Here is a 22,621-nt window from a genome sequence, read left to right on the forward strand (position 1 = left end):
CGTGGCGAAGGGGCTTGAGTAACTCAGAGAAGCTATGGGCTATGCCGTGCAGGGACACCCAAGACGGACAGGACATAGTGGAGAGTTCCGACTAAACGCAATCCACCTGGAGTAGGAAATGGCAAGCCACTCCAGTATCTTTGCCAAGAACGCCCCATGATCAGAAACAAAAGGCTAAAAGATATGACGCTGGAAGATGGGCCCCTCAGGTCGGAAGGCGTCCAACATGCTACTGAGGAAGAGTGGAGGACAAGTACAAGTAGCTCCAGAGCTAATGAAGTGGTTGGGCCAAAGCCGAAAGGACGCTCAGCTGTGGACGTGCCTGGAAGTGAAAGGAAAATCCAATGCTGCAAAGAAAAATACTGCATAGGAACCTGGAATGTAAGATCTATGAACGTTGGGAAGCTGGAGGTGGTCAAACAGGAGATGGCAAGAATAAACATCGACATCCTGGGCATCAGTGAACTAAAATGGACAGGAATGGGCGAATTCAGCTCAAATAGAGAACTTCATGCTATATCTAAATTTGCATTTCAAACCTGTTTCAGTTCAGCAACATCTTTTTCTCACAGAATACAGATGGCTATTCAGGAACCAAAAGTAAAAAGCTTCCCCAAAGTTATACAAAACTGGTGGCACATTTCTTTGGATCTTATTCCCTCTTAGTGAATTCAGGTCATGTCTGTTCTTCAACAACTTTCAACACTGCTTCCTTTAAAAGAAATGTTCCCGTATCAGAAAACTACCTATCCAGGTACACAGTAGAATTCAGAGTACTGTATAGTTAATTTACTTTGAGGCCAATTCAAGATTGTCTCTTGAGATCCCAGGAAGTGTCTTCACATTCATCACCAGATAAAGTAAGCTAGCCCTACAAAAACAGATGGCCATGGAACTTGCCCACCCCCAGCAACAAACTGACTTTAACTCCTCAATATGTACTTTTTAGTTCCCCAGTCTCTACAACACCCATGATTTTTTGAGGACATAGCCAAGAGATTTTCAAGTTTTTATTTTAATAAAAGTTGAACATACAAAACTGAAATCAACACAGTCATAAAAATTATCTCCTCTTTTTGTTGACAGAAGAGCCTTTCTTTAGGAATGGGTTCTAACCACAACTATATATGGATTTACTCAGGTAAACTGACATTTTCCACTAATCTGTGTATCAACAAGTGCTGATGGAACCTGATCTTATTTTATTCAGAAAACAAATTACAAAAAGTAACTACAGTATAATGTACATGGGGAACAAAGTTCAGATTACTGAGCAAGGATTACTCTTGAATTATTTCGTAGGAGAAATAACTAAAGCCAGTCTTTTTCATTAACTTAACACCATATTTTACAAAAATAATTATCTACATTGTATACAGGGCTATACATTGACTTTTTGCTTTAAACACATTTCAAGATTAAGACATGGCACTATGACCCTAAGCAATAGCTATGAACAAAGGGAAGCAACTGCATCAACAAGATCTAAAAAAGGCCAACACTTTTACACCTGGCTCCCAAATAAAATCAAAGTGGGGGCAAGCACTACTAATGTAACTAAAATCAGGCATTTTTAGGAAGGAACCTCCTGCTGTAGTTAAACAGCTGAATTTCATCAGTAAGACAAATACACCAAATATATTTCCCATGAATACAAGTACACTTGGAGTACATTTGACTCTCCCAATATTTAAAGTGCTAATCTCTAATGGAAAGTAGCTGAATAATGTTTAATCTGATCATACAGTGGGATTCAGCACAGAGGACCACAAAGAAACTTTCCAGCCTGCCACTAGAAAGCGTTCTTTTACCCCGTAAAATCTCACACCTTTCTCTGGGGCTGGGAAAAGGCTGGCAGCAGCTCCAAAATCTTGTGTGGAATTCAAAGAGTATGCAAGATAGCCAAGAATCCTACAGCCTTCCTCCATGCTCAGAAAAGAGGAAGGAAAATCTGCTTGCTTGGAGCCTTGGGAAGCTTCAAGACACACTGCTGCTTCCAGACTTGCTGTGTTTCCTTCCTCCTTCTTCCAGCCTGTCATAAGGGGTGCAGTAATCTTTCAGACCTTGCACTGATTTGTAAGGAACAGCAAAGCAATTATTTCATTTTGCTACTTTCCAAGTCTCTCTGAAATTCAGTATGACAAAGATAAACCCTCCCTCTGTTTCTATGAAGCCTGGAGCTGAGAAAGGAAACACTCCATAGTACACTGAACCTGCCAATACCTTTGTAGTTTAGACGACTTCATAGCAAACACCAAATTCTTGCCTTCGGGGAGCACTTGATGGTAAGCATGTCCCATCAATTTTTTACACACAGCCTAATTTTCCCCCCACTAAAAGGAAAGTACCATTAGCATATTCTGGCCAGCAAGCAGTGATCTTAAAACTCCAACTTTCCTGTTTCTGAATCAGATTTAACTGGAGAGAGCATGGGCCAGATTAATTAAAACTGTTTAGGCCAAAAATAAAATAAAAATTAGTCATGGGCAGTACTCAGTGTTTGACCTTACATTGAAACTGGGATGAAATCAAGCTGCACAGAAATAAAAGAGTGCTTAACATTAGTCTATGCAAGAAGATTAAGAGGACTACATTTATTATATAAGAGGGAGCACAACAGCTAAAACAACTATTTTGTTACACAACTGTTTGCTTGATGGCATTTCCAGTCAATTTTTGGATACTCTAGAGGCTTCCTGACACTCCAAAGGGCATTTTCTCATCAGACTTGACTTTTACATATTTATGCGAATTAATTGTGAGGACAGCAAAGGGGGATCACGTGAATATCTCCATTTTTACTTAAGGCTTGTAGAAGCAGAGGCCAATTGAAGGCAACAACCATTTTACTACGTGCCAATAGTTTACTTTAGAAAAATATAACAATAAAAAGATGAATGTAGAGCCCTGCAGAGGTGATGCTTAGTCATTTCTCTCCCTCTATCACTGGGGCATCAAATGTCTGACATTGTACTTGGATGTATCCTGGTACTGCGTCATGGGTTTGTCTGCAATTCCACATGTCCCAACTCCGACTTTCCCTGTTACACTTTCAGGAGAAGCAAAGATGCTTCGCTTTACCTGTGGAACGAATTAAAAACATCACGTGTACAAATATTTAAATTTCAGCAAGTCACAATGCACTGATACAAAAATTTCTTATTTAAATTACTTAGTTAAAAAGCAAAATGTTGCAGAATTCTATTAAGAATGAGACAGGATAGTTGTTTTCTCATAAAAAAAAACTTATATTTCCTTGATCTTTGAGAATAGTACAGCTAATGCCACCAATATCAACTTATCTATCTACCTAAAGCATCCAAATAATTTTGCATCAGTTGCATTATTCTGGCAATGAGCAAGCACCATACTGCAAACTACTATTTGAAGGTGGTCTGGGGATGAATGTGAGTGAAATATAATCCAAAGATATTGCAAGTGGGTGGGTGGGAAGTATGAATGGAGCTGACCTTCAATGGAACTGCATTCTCCCTGGGGGACCAAGTCTGGTGTCTCAGAGCTCTCTTGGACTTTGCAGTAACTGGGGAAGCTGAGGTGACCAAAGCAGCCAGCTAGGCCTTCCCCATGTTAGCGTAGTGCGCCAGTTGCGGCACTACCTAGGGAGAATGGATGCTTCAGTTAAGCATATTCTTGTGCCATATGCACTGGATTATGTAATAACATTCTACATTAGGCTGCTTTTAATTTTAAAGCACTGATTGGTAAAAAGTCTGCTTAGATACTGGAATGTATTACGTGACTGGAGAAAGAGACTATAAAGTGGAATGTTGAACTATGTCTCAGTACACCCCAAAACTCAGCCCTGGAAATGCACTGAGGAGTATCAATGGCAAACCACTTCTTGAACATCTCAGATAACCTGGAAACCCTATTGGAGTAACCTACATCAGAAAGGACTTAATGGCACAAAACAAATCAGGTGATTGGATGGTGACACCTAGATACACTGTTTGCCAGTGCTGCCAGGCCCAATTTGATACGCTGAGATTGACATTATAAGCCTCAAAAGGGTTGTGTCCAAATAAGTGAAAGGATTTTTTTTCCTGTCTCAACTGGCCTGCACTTTGAAATCCAGCACCAAGAAGTCAACATCTGTACCTGCCTATAGGAGTAATTAATGTAGGCACAAGAAACAGGGCCTGGCATGAACCTCCCACTTGTAGAACTGTGTTCACTCAAAGTTTCCCAGACACCATATACAGATTTACCTGTTAAATACTGGCTCTTAATTGAATTAGAACTCTACCAGGACTACTGTACATATGGTGCTGTTCCATTTAAACTGGTGATTTTTATCATTGCTCTTAATGTTGCTGTGTTTCAGTTTTAAACTTTATTCTGTATCAAATTGGGTTTAAAAGACATTTGATATAAGTCTTTTAAATTAATATATCCCAAGCTTTACCACCATGAACTTTCAACTTTATTACTACTAGCACGTTCTTCTTCCTAAAAGCAAATGACTGTTTACATAAATCATTTTGTATATGGTATAATTTGTATGCCTTCAGCACATTTATGTCAGTGGAGCTGTACACTTCCACATCTCTTTTACAGCAATAAATTCATACTTGCAAGAGAGTAAGAGTCACAAACCTGGCCTTTTTTGTTTTTTGAGTATGCCCTGTTGTTGAACTGTTGCCATTTGACTTTCTGATCTTCTCGCTCCTGCTCTAGTTCTTTGATTCGCTGGGCCTTTTTCAAAGCTTTCTTCTTTTTATATTCTCGTTGCTGAGCAATCATTTCCTTCCTTTAAAAAAAGGTGGTGTTAGCATCAACAATTGCTTACATGTCTAAGTTGCACTGGCCACGTGACCACAGAAAAACTGTCTATGGACAAACGCTGGCTCAAAGGCTTAGAAAGAGGGATGAGCACCACCCCCTAGAGTCAGACTCGACTGGAAAATTTGTCAAGGGGAACCTGCTTACATGTCTTAACAACATGCATCTCCTTTGCTTTAAATTCCTTTTTATTCTCAGAACAAGTAAACAAAAGCAAAGCTGACCAGGATCATCTCACCTTGAACCTTGGCCTATGTGAATATAAACTATAAGGACAATGTGGCTTCAGCTGTCCAGACTCATTTCATTTTCCAGGTGTAAAAAGTACTGTCATTCCAAGTTTCAATCAAGCACAGCAATCTTCCTTTCATGTACTACTAAGAACAAAGTACTACAAAAAGTCTACCTAGACTTTTGCTAAACTCTGAGTAATTCTAAGTCTGCTAAGAATTTGTTCCAGGAGGAGTTTACTACTTTACAAGCCTGAAGCACTTGAGAAAGTACTGCAGTAACTGAGCCTAATCATTATTGCCATGATGCTCACCAAGCTTTACATTTAAGGGCAAAGTATGGCACACACTGTCATTATAATTTAAATCTACTGCTATGTGTTTGTAGTAGCAGTTCAGTCCCGAGATGGATAAAATGAAAGTAGATGGAATTCTGAAGTCTGGAAAACCTGGGCAGCCAGGTTTATATTCTAGCCAAATCCTAAATAGAAGAAAACAAAACAGGCAGTCTGTATCACCTCTTCAACAGTAAGATATCTCTGTCCTGCATAAAATATCTCTCAATAAATACAGGTCTGTAAGACTTTCATTGAGGTAGAATCACTTTTGTGGGAGATAATCTGTCAGCAGTGCAAGCTAAGCACATTTTCTTTACTGCATTACCACACCCTAAACACTGGAAATTAATTTCAGCCACTTACTTGGACATGGGTTTGTTGCCACTGTCTTCCTTTGCTTTCCTTCCCTCTTCCACAGGTTTCAGATTCAGCAGGGGTGTAACTTCAGCATTCCCATATCCCAAAAAGGTGACTGCAGCGGTACCATTTTCTTCATCTATCTCTTCAATTTCAGCCTCATAACACCTGTAAAGATATCATGGCTGTAAGCATGTGAGTAAAGGTTTAAGACTCAACCCTACAAAACTTGCAATTATTAATATTAAACTTCAGGGAAATTCTGTTCTGTACAGAAGTAGCATTTCAAGTTAGAATCAGTAATGAATTTTATTTGATTCCAGAATCAATTATCAATGATCCCACAGAGTTATGATACCAATCACTAGCAATTTTAAGGCCCACGAAATAATTAACAAATGTGTTTGAAATAAAATGTTGATTCTGTATCTTCTATTACTTAAGCACAGATGAAAACACTTTCAAGATCTAATATTTAACTAGATTGAAGTTTTTAGTCTTTCTCTGTGAGAAACAATGTAGCTTTCTGAATCATGAGGATTTATTTTCATTGTTTCAATTTTCACCAAGTTTTTTCAACAACCATCATTCAGCCTGCTATCCTATAAACACCTAGCTAGGAGTAAGCCTAAATGACTTAAGTGGGAATCTTTGCGGAGTAGACATGGACAGAATTCTTAAATTAGTTTGACAGCTGTGTCACTGCCCACAAATAACTTGCTCCTAAAAGGAAGCAATTAATTACTAAGAATGTAAGAAAACACTAAAAATCTAACAGAGACATTAATACAGAGATCAACAAAGTAATTATTTACTTTTTTTGATCACATCATTTGAGATTCACAGTTGAGTATGCTGGAAGTAACCAAAGGCAGCTTAAAACACATTCATGTGTGTTTTGAAGTGGTATATCTGCATGCAGGCATTCCTGAGGCCTAGATGAGAAAAATAGAGGCAAGCGCAAGGGAGAGAGATGATGCCCTTCCACTTCATACCCCAAATCATCCAAGGTGAGGGAGGACATGCACATTTCCCATGTGTTGATACAGAAAATTTCTGACAGCAATGGCTGTTCAAACGCATGAGGAGTAATTATGCTGCTGGACACTTTTGCTTCTGCCCAACCAGCACAAGACACCTTGCAAATTCACTAGGGGAAGGCTACTGCCTTTCATGCTGAAGCAGTGAACACCCAAATCCATCATGCTGAATCAGGGGAAGAACTGAGATCAGAGTCAGCTTGCTCATCTGGCATATCACTTCAAAGTTCAGCTCCCTCTCCACAACAGCATCTCTAAACTCAGTTCCTTACCCCCCAACAGCAGTATTTGAGGAAGACAGAAACACCCCCTTTGCCTCCAGAAAGGGAAATGTGGGTTCACAGTATGAGCTTAATGAATATAGGCCCAGTTCCCTCTCCACAATGGATGATCTATATGGAAAGAGATGGTTCAGTTTTCCCTTTATCCCCGAACAGAGGGATTCAACTTAAGAGAAAGCTTCATATGTAGTACTGATTCTCAAACTGTGGGACAAGCCCTGCAGAGAGAGGCAAAACATACCAGAGAACCTAAACTGCTCTTTCTCTTATAACATCACTCTTGGGTTTAGAGTTTCAACTAGATTCTCCCAACATAGCAGAAGTCTTCTATATGAATACAAAAGTGAGGATATTTTAATTTTTGAACCTTTTTCAAAAATGTGCCACGAAGCTGATCCTAACTTACTGCAAATCTTCCACGTGTTTCTTAGGCATTAAGTAATCAGAAGTGGTAACCACTCCCTTCTTCTGAGAGTGCTCTAGTACTGTGCAGCTCACCCAAAGTTATACAGGCTGGCTCTTCTCCTAAAAAGCACAGTGGGGAACAGAACTCTTGACCCCCAGGTTCACAGCCAGGTACTCCATCTCAATGAGCTATTCAGCCAGCAACCTTCAGCATACTTCAAAGAAATCTCTAGATTTCTTGCAGACGTCCTCAAACATCTTTCTGTGCAACCTTAACTATTTCCTTTCACTCTGAGCCCCAGCTTTTTGGGAAATGACATTCTGAACAATATGGGTTGAAATGTGCATGTAACAGTTCAGCTATTGCAGACTGGATCTGCATAAAGATTTTTGAAGATATTAATGGCTATCCTATATTCTACAGTACTCACTGTAAACACATCAACAGAGCTCATTCCCAAGTAAGATACTTTAGTTCAAAATGAATGTTTTATACCTATAAAACTCCTTCAATTATTATATTTGCAAAGCTGGTCCTCACTGGGGAAGAGGTGAATAGAGCATAAACTAAAGGGAAATCTCTTACCATGGAACTGTATAATTTCATGATAACTGTTACAGAAGTTTGTTTTCTACACTTACTGTCCATCTTCACTCCATATTGCCATACATCTGTCTCCAACCTTCCAAGTGTGACTGGGGAGAGCAGAAGCATTACTGTCAGAACTTGCAAGAGCTTCTGAAGGTTGTGTTGAAAGGAGGTCTTTGGTTAATTCTATAACTTCCTGTGTAATGGAACAAATAGGACAAGTCTTCAACACAACTCCTTGTTACTGAAGCGTATTAGACCAAAAGGCACATTTACATTTTTCCTTACAACATACCGTGTTCATTTGAGTATGTGTCTTATTCAGGTCCTGAACTTGATATGGGAAGCACAATATCTCAGCCCATGCTACACAGTGGGAATGATTTAAAAAAAAATCCAGACTTGCACAATTCTTCCATCTGCTCCCCCCACAATGAATTACAATGTTTATGTTTGTGCAGGAGGAATGTATAACCCAATAGTGCAAAGGAAAACATTATTTTAAGGTAAAAACTAAAATACTGGCAGGAAAGTGCTGCAGTGGTAGTAGGTATATGTGCTGGTGTTTCTCATGTTCTGTGCTCAGCCTGCTTCAATTACGCAAGGATGAATGAAACCCTTAAAAATATTTACAAAACACTACATTTATGTGAGAGAAAAATGTGCCCACAATTAATAATGTCATTCCCACACCCACACTTCAGAAACCCATCAATGTGTATACTGGCTAGTGGGTGCTAAGAAGTGTAGATTTACACTTCTTAGTAAATCTGTTTTAGCTTTTGAATACAGTGGTGCCTCACGTTATGTATTTTACCACAATTGTGCAGATGTGAGGGAAAGGATACCATGTCCAGAACAGGAAGATTAGCCTGACCACAGGTACATATACATGAGTATTCAAAACATTACAACTTACCACTTTGATCTGTCATTTATCAAAGTGACCTCCCTCCTTTATTGCTTTCTTTCTCCCTGCACATCTTGTCATTTTAATCTGTAAGCCCAAGGGACAGACCTCTGTCTTGTTTGCATTTAGTATACTGCTTGCTACCAGAATATTATGTGATTTGTTTAGGAAACAGCATTTGTCTAGGAAGCAGCAAAAAACTAGGATAGCCAAACATGAACAAGAAAGGGAACAATATAAAGGCATGTGCACCTTTCTTGCTTGATGTGACACATTGATCTTCTGTCCTTATATTCTGGCAGCTGCATGGCTGCCTTTAAATGCAGAAATGTCAAAGAAAATATGAACAAGGAACAAACATGGAAAAATACACTCATAACTATTTGCAAATTGTACCATAAAGAACAAAGAGACAGATTAACTGATGTCCCTGGTTAAGTAGTAGTCTGAATGTACATATGGCAGTGATTCTGTTATATTTTATAATCTTTCTTCCAAAAATGTCTCTCAGATGAATACACATATGTAGCAATCAGAATCTAGGCACATTATAGCACTTTGTGTCAATTTTCATTTTTCCTTTACAAAGTTCTAAGGAATTTGGCCTCTGAAAATCCATTTTGTGCTATCTTACCATGACATTAAATTGAAAATAACTCAAATGGTATAGTACTGATACAACTATGCTAACACTTTAAGTAATAATATCCTACCCTTGGATTAATTTTTAAAAAAACTAATATTGTTCAAATCTAACTAAAGAGCCTTCCCTGCCCTGCCCCAGAAAACAGACCCTCATAAACACATGACTATTTTGAATGGCATACAGAATAAAAATAATTTAACATCCTACCTCTTCTCTAGCAGCCAAGGAAATTGCCCAGTGTTCATGGATAACTGAACATGTTTGATTCCTTGTGTAGAAATGTGCATACTTGCTTTAAAATGTGCTAGTTTTGCTTTAAAAGCTGCTTGTTTTGCATTAAACCGTGCTTGGGTGAAAAGGTGCTCAGTTTGAGTTGAAACCTGCTTGTGTAGAAACGTGCATACCTGCTTTAAAAGCTGCCTGGGAAGCCTTTTAGACCAGCACCGATCAGCTGTTAGGTGGGGAGGGGGCAGGAGCGGAGAAGAGCACAAAATGGCTGCCTGCTGCCTGCCAGCTTGTAGCAGTTTGGTGCTCTTTTTCAGCTATTTGGGGGGGCTACCAAGGCACTGTGAAGAGCCAGGCTCAGTCTACAGTACCTGGTAAGTGATTTTCTTTTAATTTTTTAAAAGTTCCTGACCTTCCCCCCCCCCATAAAAATGCATTAATTAATTTTCAATGCATTTCTATGGGAAATTTGGATTCGACTTGCAAACTTTTCAACTAGTTCTGGGCACCTAATAGAGAATGTATTTCCAAAGGGTGTTGCAGCAAGGAAACTAACTGTGTTAACAGCTGTTAAATATATAATTCCACTATTTATCCTCCACACAACTAAAAGGGACCTCTCAATGCAGTGCCAAATCAGACAAACCATTTATAACTTAATATAGGCTTCAGCTATAGCTGGGCAGAGTTGCACAACAATCTCATCTGTCATTGAGACATTTCTATAAGCATGGGGAGGGGTGGATGAAAGGAAATGTAAAATATAGGTAGAGTGGTATAGGTCTTATCACTGGCTAATAATGGTCTATATGTACTTGACTAAAATTTATGGTACACAAATTTATGGTACATAAACTAGAGTACACAAACCTTTAAGTCTCTCCATTTGTTAATGACAGTGGTAATGGTTCTTAATGCCACTGTTGACCGCTGTTCACTTTACATGGTTCAAATGTTATTCTGTTATAGTTTATTAAATATTTTATTACACCATTTGGTTCAGAATATATTTTCCCTGTTTTCCTTCTCTAAAAATTAGGTGCGTCTTAAGGTCAGGTGCGTCTTATGGAGCAAAAAATACATTTTATTTATATTTATACATTAATACTAGCCTGTTTTCCCGAAAATAAGCCCTAGTATTTTTCAGGATGCTCGTAATATAAGCCCTACCCCAAAAATAAGCCCCAGTTAAGTGAAACCCCTCCTCCACCATCGTGCAGAAACCAGGAAATGACATGACTGTATTTGAATAAACGTAGTTGTACATGAAAAAATAAAACATCCCCTGAAAATAAGCCCTAATGTGTTTTTCGGTGCAAAATTAATATAAGACCTTGTCTTATTCTTGGGGAAACACGGTAGAATTTACAAAAACTGCAAGTTGCAAGCATCATTTAAGATGTATTCTCCATTTTCTTTTACATAAGAGACTGCCACTTTTAAGATAAACATAATACAACATAAACATGCAAACTCTTTTAAAAATATGCTTTTTGCTTCACATAAATGTTTATTCTGCATACATTCTGCAAACTCTTATAGCAAATATTTCTTTACATAGTCCTTTACAAACAATTTTATTACCCTAGGAAAAGTAATGGTTGTACGTTAACTTTAAACATAAATACAACACTCAGCATAACAGCATAGTTCTTGTTAATACCTTCAAAGTAAATACTTTGCCAGTCTTGAGAATATAGAAAATCTTTGTGAAAATATTTAATCTCCAAAAGTGTATCCTTTTCCATTCTTACCTGTAAATCTTTCTTGAGTTTTAGCAAATCTTCATTATCTCCATTTCCCGTTAAAGCAGCTTCAACTTGCTGCAGCTGAGCTTTATAGCTAGCTAGCTGCTTTGCAAGGTCCTCTGACATCTATATGAGGGGAAAAGTGATTCTATAGTCAGAAGTAACATATGTGGGAACCTCTCTTGTGAGAGCAAAATGTCACTTCACTTAAATGGTTAATTTATCTGCCTATTAAAAATCTGCCACTGATCTCTAGTACTTCCTCATTTCAACTCACTGTAAAGTATCAAAATATATGGTGATTTCAATGCACTACAGTACCAATGAACACCAAAATAACCTTCAAAGAATTGACTAAAATTAGGTAAACCCATAACTATTGAGGTCTTCTGTAGGTCATTCCCAGTGTTCGTATCTCTGTTAATTTAAACAAAAAAATTGAAAGACTTGTTCCCTTCTTTTTATACAGCATTTACATTTCATCTCACTGAAGGAGCCATCTCTAACACAATGGTCTTCTACTTCCAAAATATTTTTTTAAAAAAATATTAGGTCAACTTGTTCTTTCCCCATTTATCATAAATACAGCCATCATACTTTGGCATATTTTACTCTTTTCACCAACAATAAAGAAATTCAAACCGTCGGTAGCAAAGAGGCTGCTTCTTTGTAGCTCTTTTGTCCCAACGGTTAGAGCAGGGGGTCAGGGAACTTTTTTACTTCTGCCGAGAAGGAGGAGGAAGGAGAGGCAGGGGCAGCTCTGGATCGCTGCCGGGCACAGGAAGCCAGTGCGCTCCCTGCCCATCCCTGGTGTGGGTCTACTCATGAGTAAGTGCCGCAGAATGCACAGATGTACTTGTGAGTAAGCGCTGCCAAAGGTGCTGGGCTGGGCTGACAGTGCTTTGGAAACCCGGGAAGCCTCCGCAGAGGCAGCTGGAGCCCTGGCCCAGTAGCGGCGGCGGAGGCCAGGCCCTGCAGGACCGATAGAGATAAGATGCTGCTTTTTCCTTTTTAAAAAGTTGTTTTGGAGGGTAGGTTTGGGCTGGGGGGTTTATGTTTCTGTGTGTGGTTCTTTTTTTGGATTTTTTTTTTTTTGCAGCGCCAGCATGGGACTTGCTTCAATGTTTATTTTTGGATCTGTTTGCTTTTTGTTTTTTTGCAGTCCCAGAGTGGGACTTGCAGTAGTTTATTTTTTTAAAAAAAAAATTGTATTTTTTTCTTCAGCCGGAACAGATTAATCGGTTTTCAATGCATTCCTATGGGAAATGGTGCTTTAACTTACAAACGTTTTGACTTATGGCCACCATTCCAATACGGATTAAGTTCGTAAGTCAAGGCACCACTGCACTTGGCAAGACCCATTAAGCACCAGCCAGAATTTCTAAATCATTTTGAAGGAAAGATTCATGCAAACAATATGAACATTAACTAGCCTCTTCTCCATGGTTCATCTTTTCATTGCTTTGTTAGTATCAAGATAGAATCATATTACAGTGGTGCCTCGACTTACCAACATCCCTAGTTGCAAAAATTTTGAGATATGAAAAGCTCCAGCTGCAAAATATTGCTTCGACTTGCGGCCGGAGCTTCAAGTTACGAAAGAAAATAAACAAGGGGGAGGCAGGGAAAGCGTGTAATTTGAAATTTCTGTTAACCGTTGGCCAGCGAAGAGGCCGCTTGTCTGCTACCTCCCTCGCCCCAGCGGTCAGAGAGTGTATAGGGAGAGAGTCTTCAGGCTGCCTGGTACTGTACTGCCTGGTACTGTACTGCATGGACTGTATTTTTTTGATTTTTTTAATTTTTGATTTTTGGAGTTGCCTTTTTAAAAAAAAAAACAGAGACTGCCTGTTCTGAGTTTTTTTGCAGCTTGGTGTGGGGTAGGGCTAGGTGGGGGTTATGTTTCTGTGCTCTGATGGGTCTTGCAGTGTGGATTTAAAATGTGAAAAGTAGATTGTAATATTAAATTAAAATTAAATGTGAAAATTAGACTATAATTTAAAAATGTAATATTTATTTATTTATTTTGCATTTTGTGGCTCCTGGGGTTTGTGTACTGTGTTGTTTTAAAATGTGTGGGTTTAAAATGTGGCTTCAAAGTCTTTTTTTCTTTGGGGATCTGTTTGCTATAATAATGGTTGCTGGTTGTTGATGCAGGCAGGCTGTAAAATGCAGTTTAGACTCTCTTTTTGTGATTAGGAGTTCAGTGCTGGAATTCTGTGGCTTTTACGGTTTGTGTACTGTGATCTGTCTTTTGTTTTAAAATGTGTGTTTAAAATGTGGCTTCAAGGTCTGTCTCTTTTAAAATCAGAAAATATTCTGTGAGGGGCTGTGGTGCTTGTTGATGCAGCCAGGCTTTAAAATGGAGTTTACTGTAGACTCAAAGGTGCTTGGTTTTGTTTAAAAGGTGCTTGGGTTAAAAAGGTGTTCTGGTTAGAAGGTGTTCCCTCCTCCCCTCCCTCCTTTCCTGCCCTTTTTTTGACCTAAGTTCATCTTAGGTGAAAAGAAAAAAAATTCTCCCCCTAGTGGTAGATATGGATTAACTGGCTTTGCATTAGTTGCTATGGGAACTAATGCTTCAACTTAAGAACGGCACCTCTACGTAAAACAGCCAGGATTGATTAAATGGATTTCAATGCATTCCTATGGGAAATGGTGATTCGACTTACGAAAATTTCGAGATGCAGCCACCGTTCCAACAAAGATTAATTTCATAAGTCGAGGCACCACTGTAATTAAGCAGATAAAAAAAGAAATCTCATCATGTAAATAGGGCCGGTCACTGACACAGATAATCTACTGACATACTGTAGGTCCTGATCATGATCCAATTGTCATCCAAATTTATTAGGCTCAAGTTAAGATTCACAAAAATAAATCCAGTTTTAGTCCGATCAGATCCACTAAAATCAGTCAGAGCTATAGTAATTCCTATCTCATAAGTTCCATTTGTCTCTACAGGTTTGTTTTATCTGTGATTACTACTGAATTTAGTCCACAACATGATCTACCTGCTTCAATTCACACTGAACTCATCTTCAAGTTGGTATTTTTTAAAAAGAAAGGAATGAAGCTAAAAGAAAGCAAGCTGTAGTTTGTTCCCATCTCAAGGAATTACTAGAAAAAGGCTCTGCAAACAGATTACCGTATTTTTTGCACCATAAGACGCACTTTTCCCCCACAAAACAGGGGGGGTGGGAAGTCTGTGCGTCTTATGGAGCGAAGAAAACAGATTATAGTTTCCTGTTTTCTTCTCCTAAAAAATTGGTGCGTCTTATGGAAAGGTGCGTCTTATGGAGCGAAAAATACGGTAAATTAGACTCAGGCCTACTTGTTGATTGTTTTGTTATGACTGCTATGGAAAGATCTGATTAAGGGCAGGTTCTATTCAATATTTGCATGTATGTGGAACTCCAACTATCAAAGTTGCAGTACTGATCCAATGCAGTCCCATTTACAAGTGACCAGGCGCACAACCTTATCAGACTATCACAGACGTTTCTACAACCACAGAGCCTCACATGTGAATATGGAACAGGAGACACTGGCTAATAATTGATACTACCTATTTTGATAATTAAGCAGTTATGATGCTGGGTTGTTCTTACCATAACCAAAAATTATTACACTGCTGTATTGACATGCATTTTTGATTTTATATCACTGCTCTTGTGTCATGAGATGCTCTGAGCACAATACATAGAAAAATAGCATATATATTTAAAATTTATGATTGGCTACTTTTTCCTGTATTACCCAGTAAAGAAACAGGAACTACTGAATGAAATAAATATTAGGACCTGAATTCAGCTGGGCTTCACAGAATGGAGATCCTCTATACATATAGTGCTCTGCCCAATCTGCAGATTGCAGTGGCATGAGCTGGTGATTGCTCAGTTTCAATCAATGGTGTATTTTGCTTGCTTAAGTGGTGATGAATATCTCCATGTGCAAATAGTGGAAAAATAGACTACAGTGGTGCCTCGCACAACGAGTGCCTCACAAAACGATAAATTCACACAACGATGGCTTTTTCTGAAAAATTTGCCACCTCACACAACAATGTTTCCTATAGGGAATTTTCGCACAACGATTTTGGGACCATGCTTCACAGAACGATTGCATTTTGGGTCCCCTGTTTCACTTAACGATGTTTTAAAAAAAGAGCGGGGAAGGTGGCTGTTTGGCAATGCTAATTTGTTCTTCTAACTGCCTGTACCCAGGATGCATTGCGCATGTGCAGGGAAGGGATAAAAAACCTTCCCCATGCATCCTGGGTTTACATTCCCACATGCAGTTCAAAGGTTGGCTTTGCCTCTTTGCTCTGTCTTGTGGGTGCTTTCTGTGCTGGAGAACTTTCAAAGGTAAGCTTGCATTTCTTCTCCTGGGTGTGTGGTGGGTTTTACAGTGTATCTGTACTGTACTGTATTGCAAAACTCTGATGATTTTTGCGAGGGGGAATTTGGGTCTGTCTGACTTTGGTTATGGGGGTTTTTTCATTGGGGAAATTGCAGGGGTTTTTTTGGCTGGGGGTTTCTGTGGATTTGTGTGGGATTTGAATGCCCAAGTTCAAACCTGATTTTAAAATTTTTTTCCCTGCATGCTGCTTCTTGGTTGGGGGGGGGGTTATGCTTTGTGTGTGTGGAATTCTGCAAGGAAATGGTTGCTGTTCTCTTGTGGCCATGCCTGCCTCTGGGATTTGGATGCCCAAGTTCAAATCTGATTTAAAAAAATTTTTAACTGCTGCCATGCTGCTTCTTGGTTGGGGGGGTCTATGCATCTCAATGGGGCAGAATTTTTTTTACCAAAAATTAACGAAGACTCAGAAACTGTTTTAAATGCTTGGACCCATTAGTGCAGCTTATGAAACCTTTGCAAACTTAATCTGGCTTTGTTCTGAGTCTTCGTTAATTTTTGGTGAATTTTTTTCTCCCCCATTGAGATGCCTTGAAGCCTACTCAATGCATTTGAATGGTGGATACATTGTTTCACACAACAATGTTTCCTATGGGGATTTTCGCTTAAGGACGGCAATCCGTTCCAATTCGAACGGATTATCCTGTTTTCAATGCATCTCTATGGGAAATGGTGTTTCACAGAACAATGTTTTCACAGAACGTTTTTTTTTAACCAATTAACATCATTGTGCGAGGCACCACTGTACTGTATTAGGTATGAAGGAAGAACAAACTGGATTTGGACTCAGATGTTATTCTTCTTTGCTATATACTTCCCAAAATATGCTAAAGCAGATATGGGCAGATATTTCTCTTGAGAGAGACAACATGAGGTGATTATCATCTTTGGGAGTAACCATGGCTTGAAGTGCTCACTGCCTGACATTGCCCGATTGCCTCAAATTTCGTCTAGAGCAGTGGCTCCCAATCTTGGGTCCCCAGATGTTCTTGGACTACAACTCCCAGGAATACTGGCCAGCACAGCTAGTGGTGAGGGCTTTGGAAAGTTTTAGTCCAAAAACATCGGGAGACCCAATGTCGGGAGCCATTGCTCTAAGGAAATGAGGATCGCAAGGCATTAAAAATACTCACTAAATAATGGTGCCAGTGGATGGAAAATAGCAAGGACAGTTGGAATGAAACTTTAACTTCCAAATGTTTTTAGGGTTTTCTTCATCTCTCTCTCCTCAGTGCAGCACAGTCTGCTTCATCAAATTCCATATGTCCCCTATAAAAGCAGCATTTCTTTTTCCCTAAACACACCCTAATACAGGAGAGCCGGTGTGGTGTAGCAGATTAAAATATCACACTTGAACTCAAGACTTGGAATTCCAAACCCCATTCAGGCCTGAAAAACCATTACGAGGGGGTAAAACCAATCCATTAACCTTTCACATACCTCAAATACTCAATTAAGGTTACCATGAGTCATAAGTAATTTGATGGCTCGTGTCATCAACAACCGATACAAAAACACACACAACTGTATTTTCTGCCTAATCTGTCTAGAGCTTCTTTCTAGTCAGAGACATGAAGTGATAGAAAAAAATAGCTCTTCATTTTGCTCCTTGGTCTCTCATATCTGCTTCCAGACAAGGCTGAATCTGGATAAGATGGAGGTCTTGAGGGTGGGCAGCCCTTCTATCAGTGGTTTGGGAAAAAAAAACCCTCTTTTGGGGGAGTGACTCTCACCATGAAGAGTGAGGTTCGCAGCTTGGGGGTCCATTTGGATCCAGCGTTCACCATGGAAACCCAGGTAGCGTCAGTAGTCTGCTCCACCTATTTCCATCTGTGGCGGATTGCTCAGCTGCATCCCTATCCTGATGCTGGGGCGCCCACCACTTTGGTCCATGTGCGTGTAATCGTGAGATTAGACTACTGTAATGTGCTTTACTTGGGCTACCTTTGAGACTGATACAGAAGTTTCAAATGGTGCAGAATGCGGCAGCCAGATTTCTGACTGGGGTGAGAAAATACTAGCATATTTCACCCACTCTGGCTGCCTTGCATTGGCTGCCCGTCCATTTCCACACTGATTTCAGTGTTAATGATGACATATAAAGCCATAAATGGTTCAGGACCTCAATAGCTAGTGGAATGCCTCCTCCCAACTAGATCTACCTGAATCACTCATTCTAGCCAAGAAGGGCTGCTGAGGGCTTAACACCAAGGGAGGCCCAGAGAGAAAGAACAAGAAACCAGGCCTTCCCCACAGTGGCACCTCGCCTCTGGAACAGTCTGCCCCCAGAGATCTGTCTGGCTCCCTCACTGGGTGTTTTTAAGAGTAAACTTAAGACCTTGCTCTTCAGGCAGGCTTTTCCTCCTGTCATCACCTGATTATTTTTCCCATCTTGAACTACATTATTACTGCTGTTTTTATTTTATTATATTGTTCTTACTTTTATCTATCACTGTTAGCCACCCAGAGTAGACTTTGGTTTGGATGGGCGGGGTATAAATTTAATAAATAAATAAATATATTTAAGCTATACCAACATTCAGTCCTGTTCCTGCTTCTCTCAACTTCCGATTCCTTACTCTAGCATTTTTCTTTAGTCCTCACTCCTAAAGATCATTGCCTCAAGATTCCCATTTAGAACCAAGTTTCTGAAAACCTGGGAGATTATACATCATTTGAATTCTCCTCCCTAATTATTTTAGGTAAATGAGTAGACATAAGTTACAAAGCAGTGACTGAGATACACCTAAATTTTTGAAACCTGTCCTTTAAAGAATAAACTTATCCCATGCAAACCTACTAAAACCCTTCAAACTTCACCTGAAACCATACAATCCCCACTTATCCCCCACTGACTGAGATTAAACATATGGTGACAATATAGAGGATCTTCAAGATCACAGCAGCTTGATATTGAAACACTGTTCTTAGAGAAGCATACCCGATGCCAGCCAACTTTGATGTCTTTTAGCTACAAAGTAGGACTATATGATTCTAAGGATTCCCAGCTGCTTTAAGCAATCTTGTGTGGATCTACCTAAACCCAGTTTCTGTTGCAGCTTTTATTTATTTTTATCGTATTTAGTAACTTCAATGTTTTTAATCAGGTTTTATACACTGCACTGCACCCCAGAAAAAAGATAGTAACGACTTGGTTTTTAAATTGTAAACTGCCCTAACAGTCCTGTTGTGAAGGAGACTCCTAAAAATCATAAATATTCTGAACATTCTCAAATGTTACTTTCTATTCACACTTACAAAACAGAATCCTTAAGCAAAATGCTCACATCTACATAATAATCTAGACACTTAGTTCTATTTGATATGACATTAGGTAACCAGAATAACTCTCTTGTCCTGAAATTCTTTTCTCTTATTATTTAGCTAAGGAACATCAAGTCAGAGGCAACTTATAGTGACCCTAACGGAGATTTCAAGAAAGGTAAGTGGGATATTTAAGGAATGATCTTAGCATTATATTCCCACTGAGTTTCTATTCCCACTCTGTCTGCTATGACCAATCTCCTTTCGCTCACTTTATAGATGCTGATCTCTCATCCTGTTTCATGAAATATGGTGATGCCCCTATGTGCAAGTGCTGAGTATCTACAGATTAACATATAATTGGGTTGTACCATTTCTAGCAAGGAAAATTAATGCTTGATATCCATAGTCAAATCAATGAATTAGGCATGCTGTTCTGCTGCACATGTGATACAAAGTTATGATCACAGTGGCCTCTAGGTGTGGAAGTGGCTTGGGCTCACTAGAGGCAATCCATGAGATCAAATGGGGCACTGCTGCCAACCTGTTTGTTACAAAGAGTGGAAAGAGTCCCTATTCCCTTTCTTTGCAGAAAATCAAGTACAAGATAGTAAGGTAAAGGTAGATGTTCCCCTTGACATTCTTAGTCTAATCGTTTCCGACTCTAGGGGGCGGTGCTCATCCTGTTTTCAAGCTGTAGAGCCAGCGCTTGTCCTAAGACAGTTTCTGTTGTCACATGGCCAGTGTGACTACAGAACGCTGTATTACCTTCCCACTGAGGTGGTACCTATTTATCTACTCGCATTTACATGCTTTCAAACTGCTAGGTTGGTGAGGAGCTGGGACAAAGAGACGGGAGCTCACTACGTTGCGTGGATTCAATCTTACGACTTGCAGCACAGGCTTCTGCGGTTTAGCACGCAGCGCCACCACGTCCCTACAAGATAGTAGATGCCTATTAAACCAACATAAAAATTGACTTAGATATTAAAGAGTTTTACTGCAGTATGACCATAAGAGCCAAGGAAGGGAACAGAAAAACAAAATAAAAATTATTCTGATCTACTGTTACCTTTCTTGGCCACCTTGTTCTGTCAGTCTCATCAAGCCCTCACTGCCACTGCGCAGACTACTCACTCTGCTAATACCTGAGATTGGTCGACATTCACATTTTCCTCCGACATCTGAAAACTAACTTGAGAACAACTTGCAGAATTCAGAGTCAGATTCAGATGCAAATATGTGAGGAAATGTTAATTTTAATTGACATTGCTGAGTATGTGCTGAGCAGGGATCCAAAGCCAGGCAGGCCTCCAGAGTCCCAGTCCATTGCTCTATCCACTACCACATTGGCTAACCCTCTTAATATTAGCGCCTATAGAAACAGTAATAGGTTAAGTGTTTCTGCCACAAGCTTACTATTTGGCCTTTAACAAGCCAAACATATGGAAGTGAGTTCTGTTGCAGAAAACTGATCAATATGTTGTACAAGTAATGTAACTTGAGGTTTATAGGTAAGCAAACCTGGGTATCTTGCAGCTTAGTTCTTCAAGCACAAGATAACTACGTCTCCAACTACATTTCAATAAACAATAGCTCAACTTTAGCAACACAGAACAAATTTATCAGAAAGTTTAAACAATAACTTTAAACAAACAGCAAAAAAAAACCTGTTATGTTCCTATGTAAACCACGTATTACTGTGCTGCGTTAAACTCTGCACAGGTCTAAACTAAACAAAGTCATAAGTTGCTAATAAACTACCAAAAACTAACAAAGTGACTCTCCGTTTCACCAAAAACATAATACTGTAGTTAAGAGAAGAAAAACAAATACTGCGGTAGACAAACATGTGGTTCCCGGAAACTTCTAGTCCGTGAACATGGAACTCCTTTGTGGAGGGACCGGAAGCGAACTGGCAAGACTCCCGAACAGCTCCCACCCGACTGCAGGGGAGAACGGAATTTAAAAAAAGTGAATAAATCTCCTGAGGAGTAAGTGAAACCTTGAAGAGAAATTTAGGAGGAAAAGGAGAGGAATTCTTTTTGCTGATTTAAAGCAACAGGCAGCCTCCAACTGTTTCGGGACGACGGAAGAGGCCTCTTCGTACGAACGGCCCCGAATGCCGGGACGTTTGGAGGCTTAGGAGAACTCCAAGGCCTAGAAATCAGAGGGAGGAAGAGGGAACGGGCCCGGGTTCTCTGCCGAAAGGAACAAGGGCCGAAGGCCGGGCCTGAAACAGGTACCCGACGGGGAAAGGGCAGCGGGCAAGGCCTAAGGACCGGCGCCCTGAAGAGGCCGGGAAGCTAACTGGGGCTTTCATAACGGAGGGCCGGGTTTCAGGCCCGGCAGTAGGCTTATCATAGTTCCCACCCCCACCCCCACCATCCCTGACCCATGGTGAGATGGGAAGAACAACCAGGAAAGACCGCGGCTCTCACCTTGGCCGTACGTGCGGAGGGCCTCTCTCGATCCCGTCAGGCCTCAGGAAAAGCGCCTGCGCCTGCGCGGGCGCTTCCTTTCCCGCGGCTCCGCCTAGCGACGCCGCGCGTGGCCCGGTCGAAGGGAAGCGAGCTCTCGCGGGAAGGGGGGAGAGAACCGGACGTGAGCTCAGGCTTGGTCGCGTGATCTGGGAGCAGACCCGACAGCGACATTCTCCACCGAGCGCCAGTAGCACTTGAGGCGGCTCCCCGAGGGTGGCTCAGGGTTTTTTCCCTGTGAGCGGGGCGAAAGCGGGGCCGGGGGGGGGGGGTGGAGAGACACTACGGAACAACGTAATAATTGAAAACATACAGGTGTAGTAGCCATAGAAATATAACCCTTTCGTTGTTCTGCATTTTAAAAAAATTTCTGCCTCAAGAACTGGAGAAAAAGTTAAGTGACATTTTGAAACAAAGGGGTGAGATAGAGCAAGATTTATATCTCTACAATTTTACGATTAATATTTATTTATATATTTATTTCATCAACTTTGCATATCACCCCATTAGTGCGATGAACTATTCTGGGTGATTCACAACAAGTAGAACAGCAGATGTATAACAAAAACGTGTAAAATGGTAAAAAAAAGCCATCAGAAAGGAATAGAACAAAGGCACTTCCTCTATTTTAGCGAAATGCATAAATATGCATTTCTTTCTTTGTTTAATGTCCCACCTTTCTTTTTTGCAGTACCTAAGGAAGTTCACATCATAAATTTAAACATTACCAATATATTACAGTGGCGGCAGTGCATAGGCGAACCTCCCAATCGTTCTGTGACTTCCCAACTGAGATACTAAGGGAATCCATCTCATATTTGGCCTTCCTCTTTTCCTCCTACCTTCTACATTACCTGGCATCCAAACGTTGTTAAACCCAATTCCCATTAGA

The 22,621-nt window shown here is 40.1% G+C and overlaps 1 protein-coding gene across 2 annotated transcripts; it reads right to left on the minus strand.

The window, feature by feature from the left end:
• Window positions 1-995: 995 nt before the first annotated feature.
• SMNDC1 (survival motor neuron domain containing 1) lies at window positions 996-21,917 on the minus strand. 2 transcript variants are annotated; one of them, XM_072995566.2, is made up of 7 exons: window positions 21,691-21,917; window positions 14,239-14,298; window positions 11,579-11,698; window positions 8,097-8,239; window positions 5,735-5,896; window positions 4,618-4,771; window positions 996-3,081 (listed from the first exon to the last, which is right to left on the minus strand). In XM_072995566.2, the coding sequence occupies exons 3-7, from the start codon at window positions 11,696-11,698 to the stop codon at window positions 2,944-2,946; spliced, it is 717 nt and encodes a 238-aa protein (XP_072851667.1). In that variant the 5' UTR covers window positions 14,239-14,298; window positions 21,691-21,917; the 3' UTR covers window positions 996-2,943. The 2 variants fall into 2 exon arrangements, with proteins under 2 accessions (XP_072851667.1, XP_020635482.1); XM_020779823.3 differs by lacking the exon at window positions 14,239-14,298 and having other exon boundaries at window positions 21,691-21,914.
• Between the last annotated feature and the right edge of the window lie 704 nt (window positions 21,918-22,621).

Source organism: Pogona vitticeps, chromosome 3 (genome assembly GCF_051106095.1).
Source record: "Pogona vitticeps strain Pit_001003342236 chromosome 3, PviZW2.1, whole genome shotgun sequence".
NCBI lineage: Eukaryota > Metazoa > Chordata > Lepidosauria > Squamata > Agamidae > Pogona > Pogona vitticeps.